The sequence below is a fragment of the Mixophyes fleayi genome, chromosome 1 (assembly GCF_038048845.1).
Source record: "Mixophyes fleayi isolate aMixFle1 chromosome 1, aMixFle1.hap1, whole genome shotgun sequence".
Classification (NCBI taxonomy): Eukaryota; Metazoa; Chordata; class Amphibia; order Anura; family Limnodynastidae; genus Mixophyes; species Mixophyes fleayi.
This window is the reverse complement of record NC_134402.1, coordinates 27,521,228-27,541,573: the sequence shown is the minus strand read 5'-3', so window position 1 is coordinate 27,541,573 and position 20,346 is coordinate 27,521,228. Positions and strand designations below refer to the sequence as shown.

At 44.9% G+C, this 20,346-nt stretch overlaps 1 protein-coding gene across 2 annotated transcripts in view; it reads right to left on the bottom strand.

Annotated features, from left to right (window-relative positions):
* Positions 1-1,139: 1,139 nt before the first annotated feature.
* The window catches only part of ST3GAL5 (ST3 beta-galactoside alpha-2,3-sialyltransferase 5), a 66,989-nt gene continuing 47,782 nt past the window's right edge, over positions 1,140-20,346 (bottom strand). For both annotated transcript variants that reach the window (XM_075194121.1, XM_075194122.1), the window contains 4 exons: positions 9,780-10,123; positions 8,174-8,360; positions 6,862-7,020; positions 1,140-6,408 (listed from right to left, as the gene is read on the bottom strand). In XM_075194121.1, coding sequence (XP_075050222.1) covers positions 6,124-6,408; positions 6,862-7,020; positions 8,174-8,360; positions 9,780-10,123 — 975 coding nt within the window. In that variant the 3' untranslated portion in view covers positions 1,140-6,123. The remainder of the gene's footprint in view (positions 6,409-6,861; positions 7,021-8,173; positions 8,361-9,779; positions 10,124-20,346) is intronic.

The following is a 20,346-nucleotide window of genomic DNA, read 5'->3' as shown; positions in this document are numbered from 1 at the left end:
GACAACAGGGGACAAAAACATGAGGACAAACTAGAGGAAAAGAAAAGGGCGCAGACAGGACACGAGAGGGAGTAGACGACAGGAGGAGCACTAAAAATGGGATGAGACACGAGCTGGGCAGATGTTGGTAGCACTGAAGAGCCTCCACCATCAGGCGAAAGGTAGACATGTGGAGAAACATGGTGCATGTTTTATATTTTTCTCTGGTTTTGTCTCAAAATATTGCCTTATGTTGTCTTAGCAGCTGCCCATGAAGCCTATTTAAGGCACATTTGGATGTGGCTCACAAGCCAGCCTCTGCTAGATGTAAACCGCTATACCTGGGAGGTGAGTGCATCTGATTTTAACTGCATTTTAATAGTGTTTAAATCATATAGGTCAGTGTAGGACCTGCATATAATGAGGTGCCCTTGACGTTGGGATGCAGGCTTAAATGTTTTGATCAAAATATGAACTAATACCTCATGTTTTCATTTTGCTAGACACACACGGTTATGCAGTGGTAAGGATAAGTGCTGTCTTTTTGACATGTTTTATATGTGTCTGTTTTGTATGTGTGGTATGTATTCTAAGCCAGGGAAATTGGGGGCAATGACCAGGGCACCGAATGGGCGGATAGGGTACATAATTCCAACAGTGGAAATGTCGACCCTGCCGGCAGGCTAAATACCGACCCTTCCACTGTGCTGACAGGTGGACAATGTCGATAGTGTGATTGGAGACATTCACAACGTCACCAATCACAGTGCCCACATTAAAAGAACAATGTCCTCGGGTCCTGGGTATGTCGCCAATCACACTATCGACATTGTCCACCTGTCAGCACAATGGAAGTGTCAGCATATTGCCTGCCGACATGTTCATGTTGGCAGGTTAAGTGCCGACATTGCCACTGTCTGAATAATGACAGCCACCGGAATGGGGCCCATCTCAGTTTTTGCACCTGGCCGAAAGGTTTTTTAGGTAGGACACCGCTCACTCGCAGCCTCTGCTGAACCTAGCCACGGACTGAGCGTGCTAGAATCTTCACCTGCTCCAATCATACATAAATTTCATACATGCTATTTATAGAAGTTCAAAACAAACTAGAGAATGACAGCGCACTTCTGCATCCACACAGGGAACAGAAAAATAACCACTTCTCCTCGTCTTTGTTTTATTGAGATTGCACAAAAAAGAGCATTTGTATTGTATACATTTCAGTACAATTGTAGCTTAAACAATTAGCACAATGATACTTCCTGTTCAGCAAGGCACGGCATTGGAAAGGCACTAGAAAGTCAGCATTGTGTCTTACAGAACAAGCAATGTTCTCACAGTTTCAGCAGAGGAGACATGAAGTTGCCAGGAAGTCAAAGGTTATGGAAACTTCCATAGGACTGCAGGAAGCTTATCAGAGGGGGTCACATTGTATGAGGTATTGATCTGGAAAAGGTCATGAACAAATTAGAGAAGTTACTAGCCCTGCCGGAAGCTACTGCTCAGAGAGATAGGAGGCACCCCCCATAAAACACAAAATAACACACACACGTAGGGCAGACTAAATGAACCTGTGGTTTCTTGTCTGCCTCATATTCTATGTTTACCTGCCAGAGATTCCATTTTGTAGTGGAATGATCAAGTTACATTATAGTCAGGTAGCTAAGCGACAGTACAGTTAAGCGTGTTGGGTTTATGTATCCAGTCTGTACAAGGCTCTCTACTGAAAGGGTTATAACTAGTTATTGGATATAGATTTTTTATTATTTAGTTGCAGTATATACCTGCCAGGTAGGACGGTGTGATACAAAGAGGCAACTCTATTTCAGTTCTGATAAACGCTTGTGACTTCCACACTTGTGAATATTACAGGTAGTCAGTGTATATAAAATAAGTTACTTTTTAGGGTCACTGGACTTCGGTTAGAGAACACAACTCTTCTGGATAGGTAGAGACAAATAAAAGACAAAATCCTAGGCCCAATGGAAATCACTTTTTAAGTAGATTCTATTCCTGCCATTAGCCTATATTTATGAAAGTCCAAGTGAATGAACCCAGTACTTGACATAGGAATAAGTGCAGTAGTCATGTGTCTGAGCTTGTAAACTGCTAATAAAGACGAACACACAAAAAATATATTGTCATATAAAAATGGTGATGATTCGTTACAAATATTCTTTAAAAATACATTATGACATTTGACCAATTTACATTGTAGTCAGATATTTCCTTCACATGGCTGAGAGGTCTACACTTGAGTGGAAGTAGTCTTAACATTTTAATTTGTAAGTAAACTTCCTTCCTCCTGGGGAGAGGTCACGGCCTATTCGCCAGCTGTCCTAACCTCCTATCTGGGGTGACTGGGATTGGATCCTGATGACACCAATCGTGTCACTAAGCCCCGCCTCCGCAGGGATTCAGGAGGGTGACTACTTTTCCGGGAGGACTCTCCGAAATTCATGGAGAGCAGGGAAAGTATGGGTAAAGGGGCTGGGTAATAATAAAGTCAGGAGTTATATGCCAGTTCCTGTGCACACTCCTTGTTCCAAACAATCTGTACCTTACCAATGGCTCCACTATGACAGCCATTGTATAACATAGAAGATGGTGACACATTTATTTTATAATGTCCTTTTCCCATCAACAAACAAAAATGACAGCTATCGATTTGCTATCTACTGTCCAAGCATGCTGGGACTTGTAGTTTCACAACACCTGAAGATCCACAGGATGGTCAGGCCTTTCTTACAGTGACTGTTATAGCATCTGATTGTCTGGCAGACGGGTGGCCCCAAGCAGTTCTATACCTATATCTCAGGAACATGTTTATCAAGGTAAATACTCTGGGTCAGAGATTCCCAAACTCAGTCCTCAAGAGCTACAAACAGTTCATGTTTTCAGGATTTCTTTCATCATGCACAGGTCCGTTAATCGATTTTTCTGGGTCAGCAATTATCTCACCTGTTTCTACAGACAGAAATCCTGAAAACATGGCCTGATGATGACTGGGTTTGAGCAGCTCTGCTCTTGGTGTCCCCACGTGATACTGTGACCGTCGATACAAAAGGGGAGCGCTCCCAAAGTTCTAGTCACCTGTTTCTGAGGGTAGGATGGACCTGTTTATTGATGGAGCAGTAACTTAAGCTATTACCGTCTCCTTTCAGACGGGGTTTCTTCTGTTAAAATGATACTGATTTGAAGTTTATAGGCTTCACGTATCTACTGCGGAATAGAAGAGAAGGTACAACATTTGAAATGCCGTTGTGGCCTGCACGGTGGGGGCAGCCATTTGTGGCTCACCCAATAAGCATGAGAATGCTGCCTCTGGGCACACTAGGTGTCAGTGACTGAGGTAAGGAGATTGGCTCCAAAAGCTGACCGACGCACTGTAATATTTGTCAACTGAGGGGAATTTCAGCAAACATGGCGTCCAGGAGCAGAGTTTATGAAGCTCGGAGGGAGGCACCTGTGATAAAACTATACTTTCAGCACGTAACAGAGGTAAGAGTATTTGTGGGTCCATCTTTTCTAAACAACCGTAGAAGATCGACTATGTAACCTGGAATATTCTCTGTATTAAAGGCCATGCTTCAAAGTGCGATGGGGATCTGAATTATAGCATTATTTTTACTAATGATGCCTAGGATCAAAAATAGGGACTACACCAAAAAAAGGTGCTGTAGCCCATAGCAACCAGATATTGACTTTAATTTTACAATCAATACTTGAAAACTGACATACTGTGGTTGTTATGGGTTACAGAACCTCATTTCCCGCCAGTTACCTCTACACTAGTTTAGGTAACTGTGCTCCAGGTGTGAAAGTAATGTACAGGGTTACCAATTCAAACCTTTAATTACTGACGTGTAAAATATATAGCTAAGACAGACTCCAATGAGCCACAGAGCCTGTATAATATATACCTGTCAGTAATTAAAGGTATGCGCTAGTAATTAAATAATTAAAGACAATCATGCTCTACTCACAGCCATGCTTTGTAAGACGGTTTCTGCCTTTGTGCATAATATATAAACACATAATTATTCCTGAAAGACTCGTCTTCATAAACTACCCTGCTAGTAACGACATTGTAAATATGTAATCTACAACACTACATAATAAACGCCACCATCTTCCATAGAACATCAAAAATCAAGTAAAATATAATTTATACCTGTTTAGCACCAGGACCACAATCTACAATATATTTTAATTCATTTGTTTTAAGTGTGGCGGCATTTAAAGACCGACGTCAGGCAGCTATGGGGGTGGTTTTAGAGGCACCTCGAAGGTAATAGTTATCTATCAAAAATAAAGTATTCTGCAACAATTTACAGTCCATGATTACAAAAAAATAATAAATCAACATTCTTGAAAACACACACAAACAAAAGCAATGATGAAAGCAATGTTTAGAAACTGATCAATTAATATTATGGACACGGTTCCCCCCCCCCCCCAGTACTGTAAAGGAAGATGAATTCTAATACCTAATGCCATATGTGGAAAATGGGCTTGTGTACACTCAAATCCCACATTCAATAAAGCCACTTATTCAAACAAATGGATCTCTCACTAATAGCCAAGTGCTTAGTATGGGTTAATAATGAAATAACTCTCTATGCTAGCCAAGATTACCACAAGAGAGCCACGTTTGTGTAATGTGGTAACTGACTGAGTTCATTCAAGTACCACATTTACAATATACATACCAAAGGTTTCCATACACCCTAAATAGCAAGGTTTCGACAAAGGGTAAAATGTAAGTGGTTCAAATAATTGTGAAGATAGAGTGAAGGGGGGGGGCCAATTATACTGAAGCCAACATGAAACAATAAATAAAAATATTTGTGAACAGACGTGATGGATTATATTTAAAAAAGTGTTCAATTGATCGGCGACCGAGATATGCCATCATGTACTGGCTTTTATGGGAACTTCCTAATAAGCGGAGGGGAGAAAACATTTTGCTACACTTCAATACGTCTATACTAATTGCCCTGGAAAGCTAGCGACTTTCTGTAACCAAGCGGAGACCAGAGCTTAATACTGGTACAAAATAATGCTGAACACACCATTGCCAGCAATGGACTGCACATTAAGAAAATAAACATCTTACGTTTCAAATATTTTCTTCCTGAATTTTTTTTTTTTAAAAAAAAAAAAAGAGGCCTGCCGCAGGGTATAGCACTCTGAGACAGAACAACGCACTAAACTTGCAGTTCTAGGGATTGCATTTCCTGCAACAGCTACACATCTAGGCAGGCCAAGGCAGCAGTAATATACGACTCTACAAATAGGCACAGTTACAGTGTGAATCCCAGTCCTTCGGTATAAAAGTGGTTTCATCACATTTACAGTGTCTCTGGGAACGAGATATAGCAGCATCACATTCAAATAATAAAATGCAGCCCTTCTTAAAATGTTATTTTCCAATAGAGGAGGAACAAGCCACCAACGCAACGCATAATAAGACAAGGATTTGCGCAGCCCGTGACTCTGGGTCTCCAAAGATGTCACAGTGCACACAGAAGTCGGAGTTATTATGTCACCAGAGAGGGAGTGTGGCTTGTACCACATGACTTGACAATACAGGGGCTCTACCGGCCTCTTCACCATTTCGGTAGCTTATTTGGAGCAGATAATATCGTTACATTCTCATGATAGAGGCACAGCTCCGGGACACACAAATAGGTGAATTCATGATCCATGAAATAAAATCTGTCACATGTGAACATCAAGTGTAAGCATATCTATTGAGCTATGCAAGTGTTTATTTTGTCTGCACATAGTGGTGGCTTCCATTTTGTGGTCCGTAGCATCCATGTGCCTCATGTTCCCCTGGCATCTCTAAATCCAAGTGAATTCATAGGCTGGTTCACTCTGAATAGGAAACGGGTACACAAAGCAGGAATTAAGAAGAAAAAGTTGACTTTATGTTGGTTTTGCAGCATTTCCAGGTAGTACAATGTGTATTTCCTTCAACAGGTCAGCCATGTTTGTACAGCCTGACAGCTTGCAGATTACAATAGGAGCAGAGCAAGTTCTTGGATAGTTAGAATACAGTTCTGCGCGTATCACTAATACTCCGCAGGGGACTGGCTTCTCTTTTTGCGCTATATGGCAATCCGGAACAACAGAGTTTTATACATTGGTCACGATGTTATCATGATGGGAGGGACAGAAATCACAATGTATGCCTCCGCTGAGGTCTTTCACCACTCCTTCCCGCACCAGTGTCTGTAGCAGCTTCCTCTCCGAAGCGACATCGTGCATCGGCTGCCTGTTCATTGCGTTCATACAAAGGTTGTCGAAGTAATGCAAGGGTATATCTGGTTGACTCAGGTCGTACCCGAAGCCAGCCACGCTTACTTCATCGCATAAATGTGTAGCCAAGACCACCGCTATCACGCCGATCGTCGGCACATTCTACGGAGGCAAGACAAAGAACAAACAGCTTTTAGTGACTTTTACAGCTTTCCTGTAGGTAACAGAGGAAAAAAATGACCTTTGCACTATGGTCTGCAGTTAATTGGCAGTGTTTGTAAGATACCACAGCAGTGCTCCTTTTTGTATTTAGCTAATAAAGTTGTAGAATCAGAAAATACAAGTCTGATTGACATTTCCACTTTCCACAGAAGCTGCAGCCATTTTGATTTCCCTTAATACTAGCATCTGTCATAGAAATTCACCAACACTATTCAAGTCAGTGGTAAATAACTTTGTAAATTGTGGTTGCTGGGGTTAAAAAGAACCACAACACAATTTAGGAGTGAGTTATATTTTTAAGCTTGTATAATTAATCTATAGAACCAGTAGAACTGGGCATCAGAGAGATGTCAATATCCCCTATTAATTCCCACACATCCTCAGTGAGTATACCTTGTCCCAGCCCCACCACTTCTGGCTGGGTGGAGAAAACTGCAGGATATCCATTGCCGTCTCTTTGACAATGAGCGGATTCAGGATCCGGAACTGATGTGATTTCAGAGGTAGTTCTTCAGCCACACTCTTCCAGAAAAATAACCTGTTCCACACAGACTGCAAAGCAAAGTAAAACGGTTTAAATACAGAACTAATTCATCACAGTGCAAAACAATTGTGTGTTAATACATAGCAAGCAGGTGAATATTTGCTTTAGAGGGAACCAGTTGGCTGAATTCTCAAGAATATTGGTTCAGTCCAAAAATGTGTGAAGGTGACATATATACTATATTTCATTTAGATATTAACCCGCTTTGGGAGACCACTACTCATTGTATTAACAAACACAATTAATCACATAGGCGTTGTTGTGACACTGGCTGTATTCTTGCATTAAGCAGGGATAATTTTAGAAAATATTGTCTATATCCGTGGAAAAGGGCAGCAAAACATATGGACATACAGTAACTCTGAGCTGCTTACTCTTCCGGAATGTCCAGGACATTCCGGAATTATGGCGAGACCTCCTGGACTCCCAGGAGAGCAGGCAACTCTACTCTTGGGGACAGTTACCTGCCAGGAAGGTGGGTGAAGACATGCCACAATGATGCAACTAGCATCTTCAAGCCTTGCCCACCTCAGTCATGATGCATTTAGTGTCCTGACCACTCAGACATACAAGTGACAAAATCACGGAGTCTTCTGATTAGTCCTCTGTGGCCATTTTAAAGTGATGAACATAACTTTTCTGCCGCTTGGGCGGTAATGTAGCATAAGTATATAAACGTATATCTATGAGCGATTCTAACAAGTCGTTCCCCTATTGGGTAATCGTTTCCGCAACAGTGAATCAACTTAGAACAGACTATCAAATAAGACTACCAGCCAACACTAGTTTACAGAGCACGGTCTGACATGATTCTAGGAGTGCAGCAGGGGAGAAGTGTCTACACAATGATAGTGTCCTGATATTCATATTCTCCAAGGTTCCTTTACAAGTCTGTGATGAGAAGATCAGACTATAAAGGGTTGCATAGGTGTATTGTGGAACTGAGGGCTAGCATCCGATACATACAATGAGGCTTTCATTCTGTAGGACAAGGTGTTCTAATGAACGTCAAGGGGCGAACACTGCACATTTATGGAGACACTCTCAGTTTTCTAAGAGCCCGCACTTTTTTCAGGCTCATAGATGTCCCTTGCGGACTACACAGAGTTATATAATTTTGGAGACACCTTGCCATATCCAGAAGCCGCACTGCACACTCACCAGGGTCTCCTTCTTCAGCATGGCCTGGAGCCACAAGAAATCCACATGTTTGAAGAGGACAGTGACCAGCAGGCTGTTACTGAGATACTCCTCTTTGGAGACCGGCGCCCCTTCTGGATAGGTCATTCTAATGGTGGTTTTATTCCCAACGTCTCGCTCATAGCCGTGGACTGGGGCATTGTTCAACCTACAATACACACACATATAGTGAGCCAATTAATTCTCATATTTATGTACATGTTAGACGCAATGTAAATCCAGTGCAGGTGCTGAAATTGTGTGTTCTGCAATATCAGGGAGATTGGTCCAAACTAGTGTGGCTTTTTCTTTAAAAAAAAACAATGGTACATAAACATGGGAAAAACTTGCAACAGTACCCTCAGCAAAACCCTCTAGATCCCTGCGAAGCTTCTACAGACTACAACTTTATGCTGGAAATTCCTGTGCAATCACTATTGTTAAGCTGGGTACACACTACAGTGTTTTCAGCCGTTTATCGTGTCAATCGCACGATAAACGACTGTTCGGCCAGATATCACATTGGTGTGTACACTGAAACGATGAAAGATTATTGTTCAAAAGCACATCATATTGTTTGATCTTATTTTTAAACCGAACTAAAAATGATGTTTAATGATGGAACGATGTCGTTCCAATTCTGCAGTGTGTATGCACTCAGGACCTGCAGTGTCCATAGATCTCTATGGAGTGTGCAGAGTCACCATCTTTTCAGCCGATGGTTATGACAGATGAAGAGCACAGATCTGACGGTAAATCATGTAAAATGTGTTTAGTGTGTACACATGAATCGGCATTTAATTGTTGGTAAAATCGTTAAGGATCATTGAGGACATTTTGTATAGTGTGTACCCATGTATTACCGGTGCCAGAAATTGCAAAACTGGCAAAATAAACACACAAATGCAACAGAAAAAATATAAATGCTTGATTTTTCTGCCCTCCTTATGGAAATTTTGCTCAACATGAGACGATCCTACATCACGTGAGTGGCCTGCTCTCAGACTTTTACTGTGAGGCCTTTGGAGAATTTGTATGTGCACAGAAAATATTGAACTAAGGAGAAATAATCAAATTGCATAAACTACAGTTTAGATGCAAACACTCCTCGAGCTATTAAGATAGACTCAGAAGGGCCAAAAATACATCTAAGAATAGAAATGCAAGTTTTCCATATCCGTGGGCTTGCAGTTTAGATAACATGCATGTCTTAGGCACAGTATCCCCTGTACATTTTGATGTCATGTGGGAATTGTGCATGAGGGATCTTGATCAGGGATAATGCAACTCCTAATATCATGAAGATCAGCGCTGCCTTCTCATAGTTATAATCAATCACAACAGGGAGTTGTGTTGTTATTCTATAAAATACACAAATATTTTCCTACTGAACCCAGAAGTGATGTCAGATATTATTTACAGAAGTTACATAAATTAGAACAACATGTGTATTATATATGGGCTAATACACCCTTTCTGTAACGAGGACCAGCCATGGAAGACCAGACAAACTATACACAAATCAGTTGACTTCTAATATGTCCAATAAACAGCAGATGCGACGTAGAGACAGTCCTATCCCATGTACCTGATTGTAACATCAAACTGGTCCACCAGATGTCCTAGTTCCAGACCATGGAGGATCCCACCGCTCCCTAGGACAATGCAGCGCTTGCATTTTTTGGATCTTGGTTCCTCGGGGAGATCATCTTCAGGCATTATTTCCAAAACATCATTAAGTTCTTTAAGGTACTGGTGAAATCCAAATGGAGGACCATATTGGTACAACGATTCGTTGAGCTCTTTGGCTATTTTAACAAAGCTGGACAGGCCCAAGTTGTACCTATTTCGGAACAGTCGGTCCATTTTGGTCCTTGCGAATGCTGGTCTGCACTGCGCTTCGATAACATTCCTGGCAAACGCGTGAGCTCTCTGATGAAACAAACACAACTTTATTAGGACACAGTGGAACAGAGAGCATTCATTAAACCTCATCATTGGGATGGAATATATGCAAACTATGACTTAACAGGCACTGTGCAGATACAATACAACAATATAGTTGTAATTCTATCCGGTCACTAAAATATACTGGATATAACCCAAAATATTCAACTTTTAAAAACTAGACTAAACATTTAAGATGTTAGAATAAAACCTTGTGTAAACATCCATTACTTCACTTCCCCTAGATTTTCCGCACATAAAATAAAAACAAACAATATGAATAGTAATAGTAACATTCAAAAAGGAGTATAAAATAGGCGTTGTTTAAGTACTATAAATAATAATAGATCTGATTAGGTGCACTAAATGTTGGTTATTTATTCCCCCAGTTCCTGAAGAAAAATGGAGCTCAACGAGTGCTCCTTTGGTTGACGTTACTGCCACCACTGAATATCACAAGTTATTCAGCTTTGCTGTTTCCGGTAGCTGATAGGTACACTTTAAATGTTACATGCTTGTGTTTTGCTATACGTGAGAAGCATTAAAGTTGCATTTGTTGCATCGTGGGGGAGAAAATTTATGAAGATCGCCATTTATAAAGCGAGAATAGACCACTGAGTTATTTTACAGGTGTCCAACTACTCTGTTTTTCACAGTATTTCTGTGTGACATTGTTGGCAACACTTTGTGGGAGGTCTGTTTTATAAACATTACTGCCAGGGAAGGTGCACATTATTGTGCAGATCATGCTGGTGGTATGTACCAATAAATAACCTCGAGCAGAATCATCCAACACATGGCAAATGGACTAGTACATTGTGGGGAGACAGGAAAAATTGCATCGGAATATAGCATTCCAGCACCTTCCCTGCAGCCATGAAATAGGGAGACAGAGAAGGAGGGGGGAGAGCGCGCCAAAGAGAGAGACAGTGAGGGAGAGCGCGCCAAAGAGAGAGAGGGAGAGAGAGGGGGGGGGAGCGCGCCAAAGAGAGAGAGGGGGGGGAGAGCGCGCCAAAGAGAGAGAGGGGGGGAGAGCGCGCCAAAGAGAGAGAGAGGGGGAGAGCGCGCCAAAGAGAGAGAGGGGGGGAGAGCGCGCCAAAGAGAGAGAGAGAGAGAGAGAGAGGGGGGGGGAGAGCGCGCCAAAGAGAGAGAGAGAGAGAGAGAGAGGGGGGGGGGAGAGCGCGCCAAAGAGAGAGAGAGAGAGGGGGGGGGGGAGAGCGCGCCAAAGAGAGAGAGAGAGAGGGGGGGGGGGGGAGAGCGCGCCAAAGAGAGAGAGAGGGGGGGGAGAGCGCGCCAAAGAGAGAGAGAGGGGGGGGGAGAGCGCGCCAAAGAGAGAGAGAGGGGGGGGGGAGCGCGCCAAAGAGAGAGAGAGAGGGGGGGGAGAGCGCGCCAAAGAGAGAGAGAGAGGGGGGGGAGAGCGGGCCAAAGAGAGAGAGAGGGGGGGGGAGAGCGGGCCAAAGAGAGAGAGAGAGGGGGGGGAGAGCGGGCCAAAGAGAGAGAGAGAGAGGGGGGGAGAGCGGGCCAAAGAGAGAGAGAGAGAGGGGGGGAGAGCGGGCCAAAGAGAGAGAGAGAGAGGGGGGGAGAGCGGGCCAAAGAGAGAGAGAGAGAGAGAGGGGGGGAGAGCGCGCCAAAGAGAGAGAGAGAGAGGGGGGGGGAGAGCGCGCCAAAGAGAGAGAGAGAGAGAGAGAGGGGGGGAGAGCGCCAAAGAGAGAGAGAGAGAGAGCGCCAAAGAGAGAGAGAGAGAGAGAGCGCCAAAGAGAGAGAGAGAGAGAGAGAGAGAGAGGGGGGGGAGAGAGCGCCAAAGAGAGAGAGAGAGAGAGAGAGAGGGGGGAGAGAGCGCCAAAGAGAGAGAGGGGGGGAGCGCGCCAAAGAGAGAGAGAGGGGGGGAGAGCGCGCCAAAGAGAAAGAGAGAGGGGGGGGAGTGCGCCAAAGAGAGAGAGAGAGGGGGAGAGCGCGCCAAAGAGAGAGAAAGAGGGGGAGAGAGCGCCAAAGAGAGAGAGAGAGGGGGAGAGAGCGCCAAAGAGAGAGAGAGAGAGAGAGACAGAGAGGGGGAGAGAGCGCCAGAGAGAGAGAGAGAGAGGGGGAGAGAGCGCCAAAGAGAGAGAGAGAGAGAGAGAGAGGGGGAGAGAGCGCCAAAGAGAGAGAGAGAGAGAGAGAGGGGGGGGGAGAGAGCGCCAAAGAGAGAGAGAGAGAGAGAGGGGGGAGAGAGCGCCATAGAGAGAGAGAGAGAGGGGGGGAGAGCGCCATAGAGAGAGAGAGAGAGAGGGGGAGAGAGCGCCAAAGAGAGAGAGAGAGCCAAAGAGAGAGCCAGAGAGAGAGAGAGAGAGAGAGAGAGAGAGAGGGGGGGGAGAGCGCGCCAAAGAGAGAGAGAGAGAGAGAGGGGGGAGAGCGCGCCAAAGAGAGAGAGAGAGAGAGAGGGGGGGGAGAGCGCGCCAAAGAGGGAGAGAGAGAGGGGGGAGAGCGCGCCAAAGAGAGAGAGAGAGGGGGGGAAGAGCGCGCCAAAGAGAGAGAGAGAGAGGGGGGGGAAGAGCGCGCCAAAGAGAGAGAGAGAGCCAAAGAGAGAGCCAGAGAGAGAGAGAGAGAGAGAGAGGGGGGGGGAGAGCGCGCCAAAGAGAGAGAGAGAGAGAGGGGGGGGGGGAGAGCGCGCCAAAGAGGGAGAGAGAGAGGGGGGGAGAGCGCGCCAAAGAGAGAGAGAGGGGGGAGAGCGCGCCAAAGAGAGAGAGAGAGAGGGGGGGAAGAGCGCGCCAAAGAGAGAGAGAGAGCCAAAGAGAGAGCCAGAGAGAGAGAGAGAGAGAGAGAGGGGGGGAGAGCGCGCCAAAGAGAGAGAGAGAGAGAGAGAGAGGGGGGGGGAGAGCGCGCCAAAGAGGGAGAGAGAGAGGGGGGGAGAGCGCGCCAAAGAGAGAGAGAGGGGGGAGAGCGCGCCAAAGAGAGAGAGGGGGGGAGAGCGCGCCAAAGAGAGAGAGGGGGGAGAGCGCGCCAAAGAGAGAGAGAGAGAGAGAGAGGGGGGGAGGGAGAGCAAGAGCGAGGGGGGGGGGGGTGTTTGATATCACCAAGATGCCTGAGATGTGTACAGACTGGGCGCAACAAGTAGATAAGTGTGAAAGCGGGACAGGGAGGGGGAGAGAGAAGGCAATTAGGAGTTAGAGAAGCACAAGACATTGAGCAATAATGTACAGATATATAATAAAGCTTAATAATCTATTAGTTTATACTGTTTTAGCAATGTGATGAATGATAACATTGTGTGGCTAGCACTGAATTCCAGTTAATTCCATTTAAGTATATCATATGTTCTATCTTGTTTCTGATCCCTTAAGTTGTGTTTAGGTGACAGGCTGGTAACACCTCAGTTGTAGATTGATCTAGTTTATTCCTGTTGTATGACTGGATTAAAGGGGAAATCCGCATGAACTTTTTTTACGCACTAAACATCTCTGTCCCATTACTAACTCTACAGAAATGGAATTTGCTCAGTCAACTTCAGTTTCACAGCAGGTGTGTGAAAGGGTCGGGGTTATCCAGAGAGGAAAACATGTGGAGAATAACCCCGCAGTAAAAGAGCTGCTATTGTACTTGAACATAAATCTCATAAAACAGAAATCTCAGTTACACACAAATATATGATAAGCCGGTATACAGGGACTCTCACCGTTTTGAGTTAGGCCTGTCATGGCGCTTCTGCTAATAGGGTGGTCCTAACTCTAAACAGTGAGAGCCCCTATATACCAGGCCATACATATATGCATTTTTAAATTGAGAGACAACTAATCAAGAGGTACCCAGGGAACCTCCAAATGGCAGAAGAGGACCAAAGCCCCAGCTCCCCCCATCAGCTACTGATACCAAACATGCGCTCAAACAATACAGAAATGGAAGTCACTCAATCAACTCATAGCTCACAGCAGGTGCTTGAAGCGCAACTTGCTTACTGGTTCGCAGCAGTGTGATGGGGGAATTTTCCCTGTATTTGTGCCCACCATTATTAGAACAGCAAGGGGCTCACTCCCGCAGATGGCTCTCACAGTTACACCCCCAAAGCGGACACCTGTAGGCACTGGTTAGTTGTTTACGCTGCTGATTTTTTTATGTCAGCACCTGTCCGATAAGGTGGTGGGGAGTTATTGGGCAACACAGTGACCTTATCTGTGGGGAGTTTGTATGTTTTCCCCGTGTTTACATGGGTTTCCTCCGGGTGCTCTGGTTTCCTCCCACACTCGAAAAACATACTGGTAGGTTAATTGGCTGCTATCAAATTGACTCGTGTGTGTGTGTGTGTGTGTGTGTGTTAGGGAATTTAGATTGTAAGCTCCAATGGGGCAGGGACTGATGTGAGTGAGTTCTCTGTACAGCGCTGCAGAATCAGTGGTGCTATATAAATAAATGGTGATGGTGACGATGATATTAGAAAAAGAGAAGTTAGAAACGGTCTTCTTTTAATCTTTTAACATTGTAGCCTTTTCTGTATGTCACTAAAGTAGACCTGACATCCACAGACAGCGGAGGCAGCCATTTTGTGTGTCGGACTAATCTTCATGAGAATGCACGAAGAACCAGTACCTCATGAATAAGAGTCCGGAGTTATGGTTAGTCAGGCAGTGCCACAGCATACAGGTTATGTCCACAAGATGGATGCCTCCACCATAATTGACAAGTGTTCCTAATTTCCAGGGACAGTTCCAGGTTTTAAAGATGTGTCCTGAAAAATATTTTTATGTTTTAACATTGACCAACTGAACAATACAACGCCTCAAACTGTATGTAGGTTGCAGTTTTCAGTACTTATTATTCTTGGGGCTTATTATTCAATGGAGTGGAGTATTTAAAAAACAATTCAGTCAACATATCATGATAGGGATTGTACTACTAGAAGACCACAGAGACCACCTGCTCAGCAACTGCTCTTGGAAATTAAACAAAAAAATAAATTATATATATATATATATATATATATATATATATATATATATGTGGCCCCCACGCTGTGTAGGCAGGGCCACTGAGAGGTGTGTGTGGGGGTACTAATTACCCAGGCATGCCAGGGGGCCCGGTCAGGGCCCTCACTGCTGAGTTGTTGTTTTTTTAAACCTATTTTCTTTTTCTTTTTTTTCTGCAGGGCAGGGGACGACTCTGCCCCCTTTCATTGGTGGGGGAGCAGGGTACTGAAAATAAAAAATAAATGTAAAAAAAATACTCACATGATCGCGACGCTGTCGTCCCTCTTCCTTCCGCTCAGCTCCATTTGCACTGAATGTCGGGCGTGACGCCATCACGTCACGCCCTATATTAAGTAAGGAGCGGCGCAGAGAGGACCCAGCAAGAAAACAGAAGAGAGAAGAGAAGAGATAAAAGAAGCCAATACAAAGGTAAGTAAAGGAACGGAGGTAAGGGATGGAAAACAAAGGCATTGAGTGATGAAGGAGATGGGGGAGACAGGATGGCACAGTGTAATGAAGGGGGGGGGGCAGCATGGCATAGTGATGGAGGGGGGAGCAGCATGGCATAGTGATGAAGGAGGGGGGGCAGCATGGCTCAGTGTGATGAAGGGAGGGGCAGGTGAAGGGGGGGAAAAGCAGCATGGAGGGGGCAGTGTGATCATAAGGGGGCACAGCATGTTGATGATGAAGGGGCACAGTAACATGTGTGTGATGGCACAGGGGGCTTGTGGAAATGTGTGTGCAATGGCACAGGGGACTCGTGGTAATGTGTGTGTGATGGCACAGCGGGCTTGTGGCAATGTAGTGTGACGTAGGTGGTGGCTAATTAATGTGTGCAGTTTTGTTTGCGGGGTGATGGTGGGTCAATTTAATAGTGGAGACTATTAATTTAAAACGGGGTGGTTTGGGGGCTATTGAATGTGAAGCTGTGTTTGGGGAGAATTAGGTCTCTTTATTAAATGTGACTATGAATTATTATTTAATGGCAGTAATGGTTGTGGGAAATATTATATATTTATGAAATGTAAATACAATTAATAGTTATTCATTTATTGCTGAGGCTGTTTGAAGGGAGGGAAATACTTTTATTTATTAAATGGGAATACTAATTTTTTAATGTTGGGGCTGAAGGAAGGCCTAATTATTATTCATGGGTACTATTGATTTAATGCCAGGGCTGGTTGGAATTTTCTAAATGTACCCATTTTTTCCCCCCAAATAGGGCCCCCAACATTCCAGGATCCAGAAAAGCCGCAACTAAAGACACCAGCAGCCACAGGTGGTGAAAGTGACCAGAACAGGTTAAGAGAGAGCAGGACAGTCTGTGAAATGTTGTGATTCTAGTGGGACAACCCCAATTTTTGGTGACTGTTCTTTCTGCCCAATGTAAGGGGCAGGCCAAGACTGTGAACTCTTTATGTACACACTGCATTCTTTATTTACTACACTGTGGTGCTAGATGTCCTGAAAGTCAGGAGTGCTGGGACATATGTCACACTCCGGCGTGTGGGCACTGCACCCTTGTGCCAATGATGTACACAACAATGCAGGATTTTTTCTGTAGGTGGGTGGTCTTGTGCTTTTCACCTGTTAGCCACGCCCCAATGATGCATAGACACGCCCCTAATTGTATGAAGACACCCATTACTACTTTTGCAGCGGCACAAATTTTTTGCTCAACTATAAGGGGGGCCCCATGAAGTTGTTGTACCAGGGCCCTGAATTCCTCTTGGCAGCCCTGTTTGGAGGCGAGAGGTCCTCTTCAATGGTCTTGCTGAAAAAATGATTTAAATGTTCACATATGAACCATGAAGGTAAAATACACCGTTCAGTGTTACTCTGACACTCCATTGGAGTTCTGTTAAAAAGTAAAGTATTATCCCACCCCCTCTTTTACCGATATCGAAAGCGCCTCCAACATCATTAGTAAAGTGTCCCAATGCATAACTCCCAGCAATGGAGGTGTGGAAATCAGGAGAGTACTTGAAACACTGCGTCTGTGATAACTGAGATATAATGCATTATAGCATTAATAACATGATGCCTTGCAAATCTACTCTGCAGCTGGTTATCTGATACAGTAATAATATAACTCCGTGACACAGTCATATGTACAATTTTGAGCACAACATGTGTTTGTATTAAAACGCACATAAAATCGGCTCTGTGCCCTCCCAAACAAGGAAAAGATCTGAAGATACATGCTCTTCGGGTGACAAGACACTGCAGTTTACGTCCAATACCTGAAGGAATATACAGCTGCAAAGGAACACGTAGAAAAAACTAACTATAGAATTAATGTCACCTGGTAATAATATAGGCATTAATGAGAAAACAGTCAATAAAATGTATTATTCCCATGAAATACATTAATTAGGTTGTTCTTAATGTCTACTGAACATAAAATAGATTTTTAGAGTTGCTCCTGATTGCAAACACATGTTATAGTATACATATGAGACTGTCGTCGGTACTGATCAGGACTTAGACTAGACCTGTAGCTGGAGCAAGAGATACGGCAGAAACACAAGTAACTTTGCCCAGCCTAAAGCTGGATTCGGGCACAGCAGGAAGCACTTGAATTTGGCACGTCCTGACTGTACATTTACTATGACTGAGCACCTCTTCCCTGCCCAGTTCCCTCCCCGAACTCGTAGGCTGTCTTAGGTGTCATTTGTGCTCTAAATTAGAGCGGACATTGCCGCATTTACGACCTTACGTCCCGACTGTGAGTATGTGCAGAGTCATTCTGCGCACAATATGCTCACAATTACCAGATACGGCCTTGAAGGATCAGGCCCACAGACTGCATTACTGGAGAAAGCAAAGTTTATTTTGAGGTAAAAGTGAGCACAAGTTACCACCACAGCTAAATCTTACACCCGGCTGTAGTGTGAAACTAAAAACAAAAATAAAGTGGGCAGTTAAAGCGCAGAAACTGTGATGCCCTGATCTGCCCATCACCAGGTGCAAGAAACAGCACAGAGGACGTGCAGTGATAACACACACAGCACGGAGGACGTGCAGTGATAACACACACAGCACGGAGGACGTGCAGTGATAACACACACAGCACGGAGGACGTGCAGTGATAACACACACAGCACGGAGGACGTGCAGTGATAACACACACAGCACGGAGGACGTGCAGTGATAACACACACAGCACGGAGGACGTGCAGTGAGAACACACAGCACGGAGGACGTGCAGTGAGAACACACAGCACGGAGGACGTGCAGTGAGAACACACAGCACGGAGGACGTGCAGTGAGAACACACAGCACGGAGGACGTGCAGTGAGAACACACAGCACGGAGGACGTGCAGTGATAACACAGTGGCGCCTCTGTTGCACTCTGACTTAATATGAAACAAACGCTTAAATAATTTCAATAAAATATATCAGTAATTGAAATTGACGAAGGCTAAGTGGTGGCTAAGTTTGGGTTTCATGTGGCTGGGGAGTCATGATAGGTCTGTAGGGGTCTGTGATGTGGCTGGGAGGGGGATATCATGTGGTTGGGGGGGGAGATATCATGTGGCGGGGGGGGGGGGGGGAGAGATATCATGTGGTTGGGGGGGGGGGGGAGATATCATGTGGCGGGGGGGGGGGGGGGAGAGATATCATGTGGCTGGGGGGGGGGGATATCATGGGGCTGGGGGGGGGGGGATATCATGGGGCTGGGGGGGGGATATCATGGGGCTGGGCAGTGGTGTTTTTGAGCTGAGGGTTGTCGTGATGTGCCTGGAGGGGTGGCCACGCCCTTACTGTACCTGGCCTACGTTAATCTGTCCCTTCCAATCCCCGTACCGCCTCTCAAGATGTAGGCAGTCCTAAGTTTCATTTGCGTTCAGACATGAATTGCGTGCAATTATGCTCACTGGCGTAATGCCAGATACGGAGCGTGCGCAGAGCTATTTCACGCAAGATACGGCAAGTGAACGAACTTACATCCAAACATGAATCAGGTCCAGCCTTTGCAGTTAGTCTTCCTCCCACATGAGATTATTATGATGTATACAAACAGTGCCGATTCGCTTGAAATAAAAGTCAGCTAACCCCTGAGCCAGAATTTTCAGTCTCCTCTCTTAGCCTCAGACCGGCACCTGGCCGAGCTGTGGCGGCTGTAATTATACACCGTGTTACGTTAGCCTGAGAAAGCAGCAGATCTCTTTACACATACTCAAACACTACCATCATACTGAAGCATTTACAGGCAAATAATATGTGATTACATGAACAGAGACACAAAAGACAGACGCAGGTACAGCACATGTCCACTTTCCATGTTGATCTTTCTACCTGTAACTAGATAAATAAAACACATTTTGTGGCTTATTAATATTAAAGCTTGAATTGCTTCTTGTGATATATGTATTGCCAAATATGCATTTGTAAATGCCATAATTATGAACAATATGTTTCTACATCAAAAGGATGATCAACTTCTATATAGCCCGCATCCGGCCCTTCCTTTCTCAGGATGCCACCAAAGCCATTATCCGCGAACTCATCATTTCTAGTCTTGATTACTGCAACCTTCTCCTCACCATTGTCCCCCTATCCTATCTTGCCCACTTCAGGTCTATTCTTAACGCTGCTGCGAGACTCCTCTTTCTCTCCCTACGCTCTACTTCTGCCTTGCATTACACTGGCTTTCTTTCCTCTACAGAGTCCTTTTCAAACTCCTCACCCGTACCTACAAGACCCTCTCCCACTCCACTGCCCGTTACATCTCCAACCTCCTCTCTACTCACACCCCCATCACGTTCGCTGCGTTTGGCCAATGACCGTTGCCTCTCGTCTACTCTGATCACCTCGTCCCACTCCAGAATTCAAGATTTCTCCCGGGCTGCTCCACGACATCCTACTCTCCATCAGACTGTCCCCTAATTTGTGCACCTTCAAACGGGCACTTAAAACTCACCTCTTCCTCAAAGTCTACCAGCCATCCACCTAACCTGCTCTCCATGCCTGACTCCATCACCTCTCTTCCTCTACCCAGCCACTCGCTTTCTCGTATGATTGTTCCCCTCCTAACTCCCATTTGTGCCTCCTGTCTGTTGACCCTCCCTCTAGTATGTAAGCTCTTACAAGCAGGGCCCTCTTCCCTTTTGTCTCTCTACCAATTCTTCTGCTCCATCCTCAATGTGTAGGCTATGTTGGGAGCTTTGAAGTTCTGGTATTTTTGTTCATTGTTCTGTATAGGTCTACCCTGTATGGCCCACTGTCTGTACTCTGTAAGGCGCTGCAGCTACCCTATAAATAAAGAT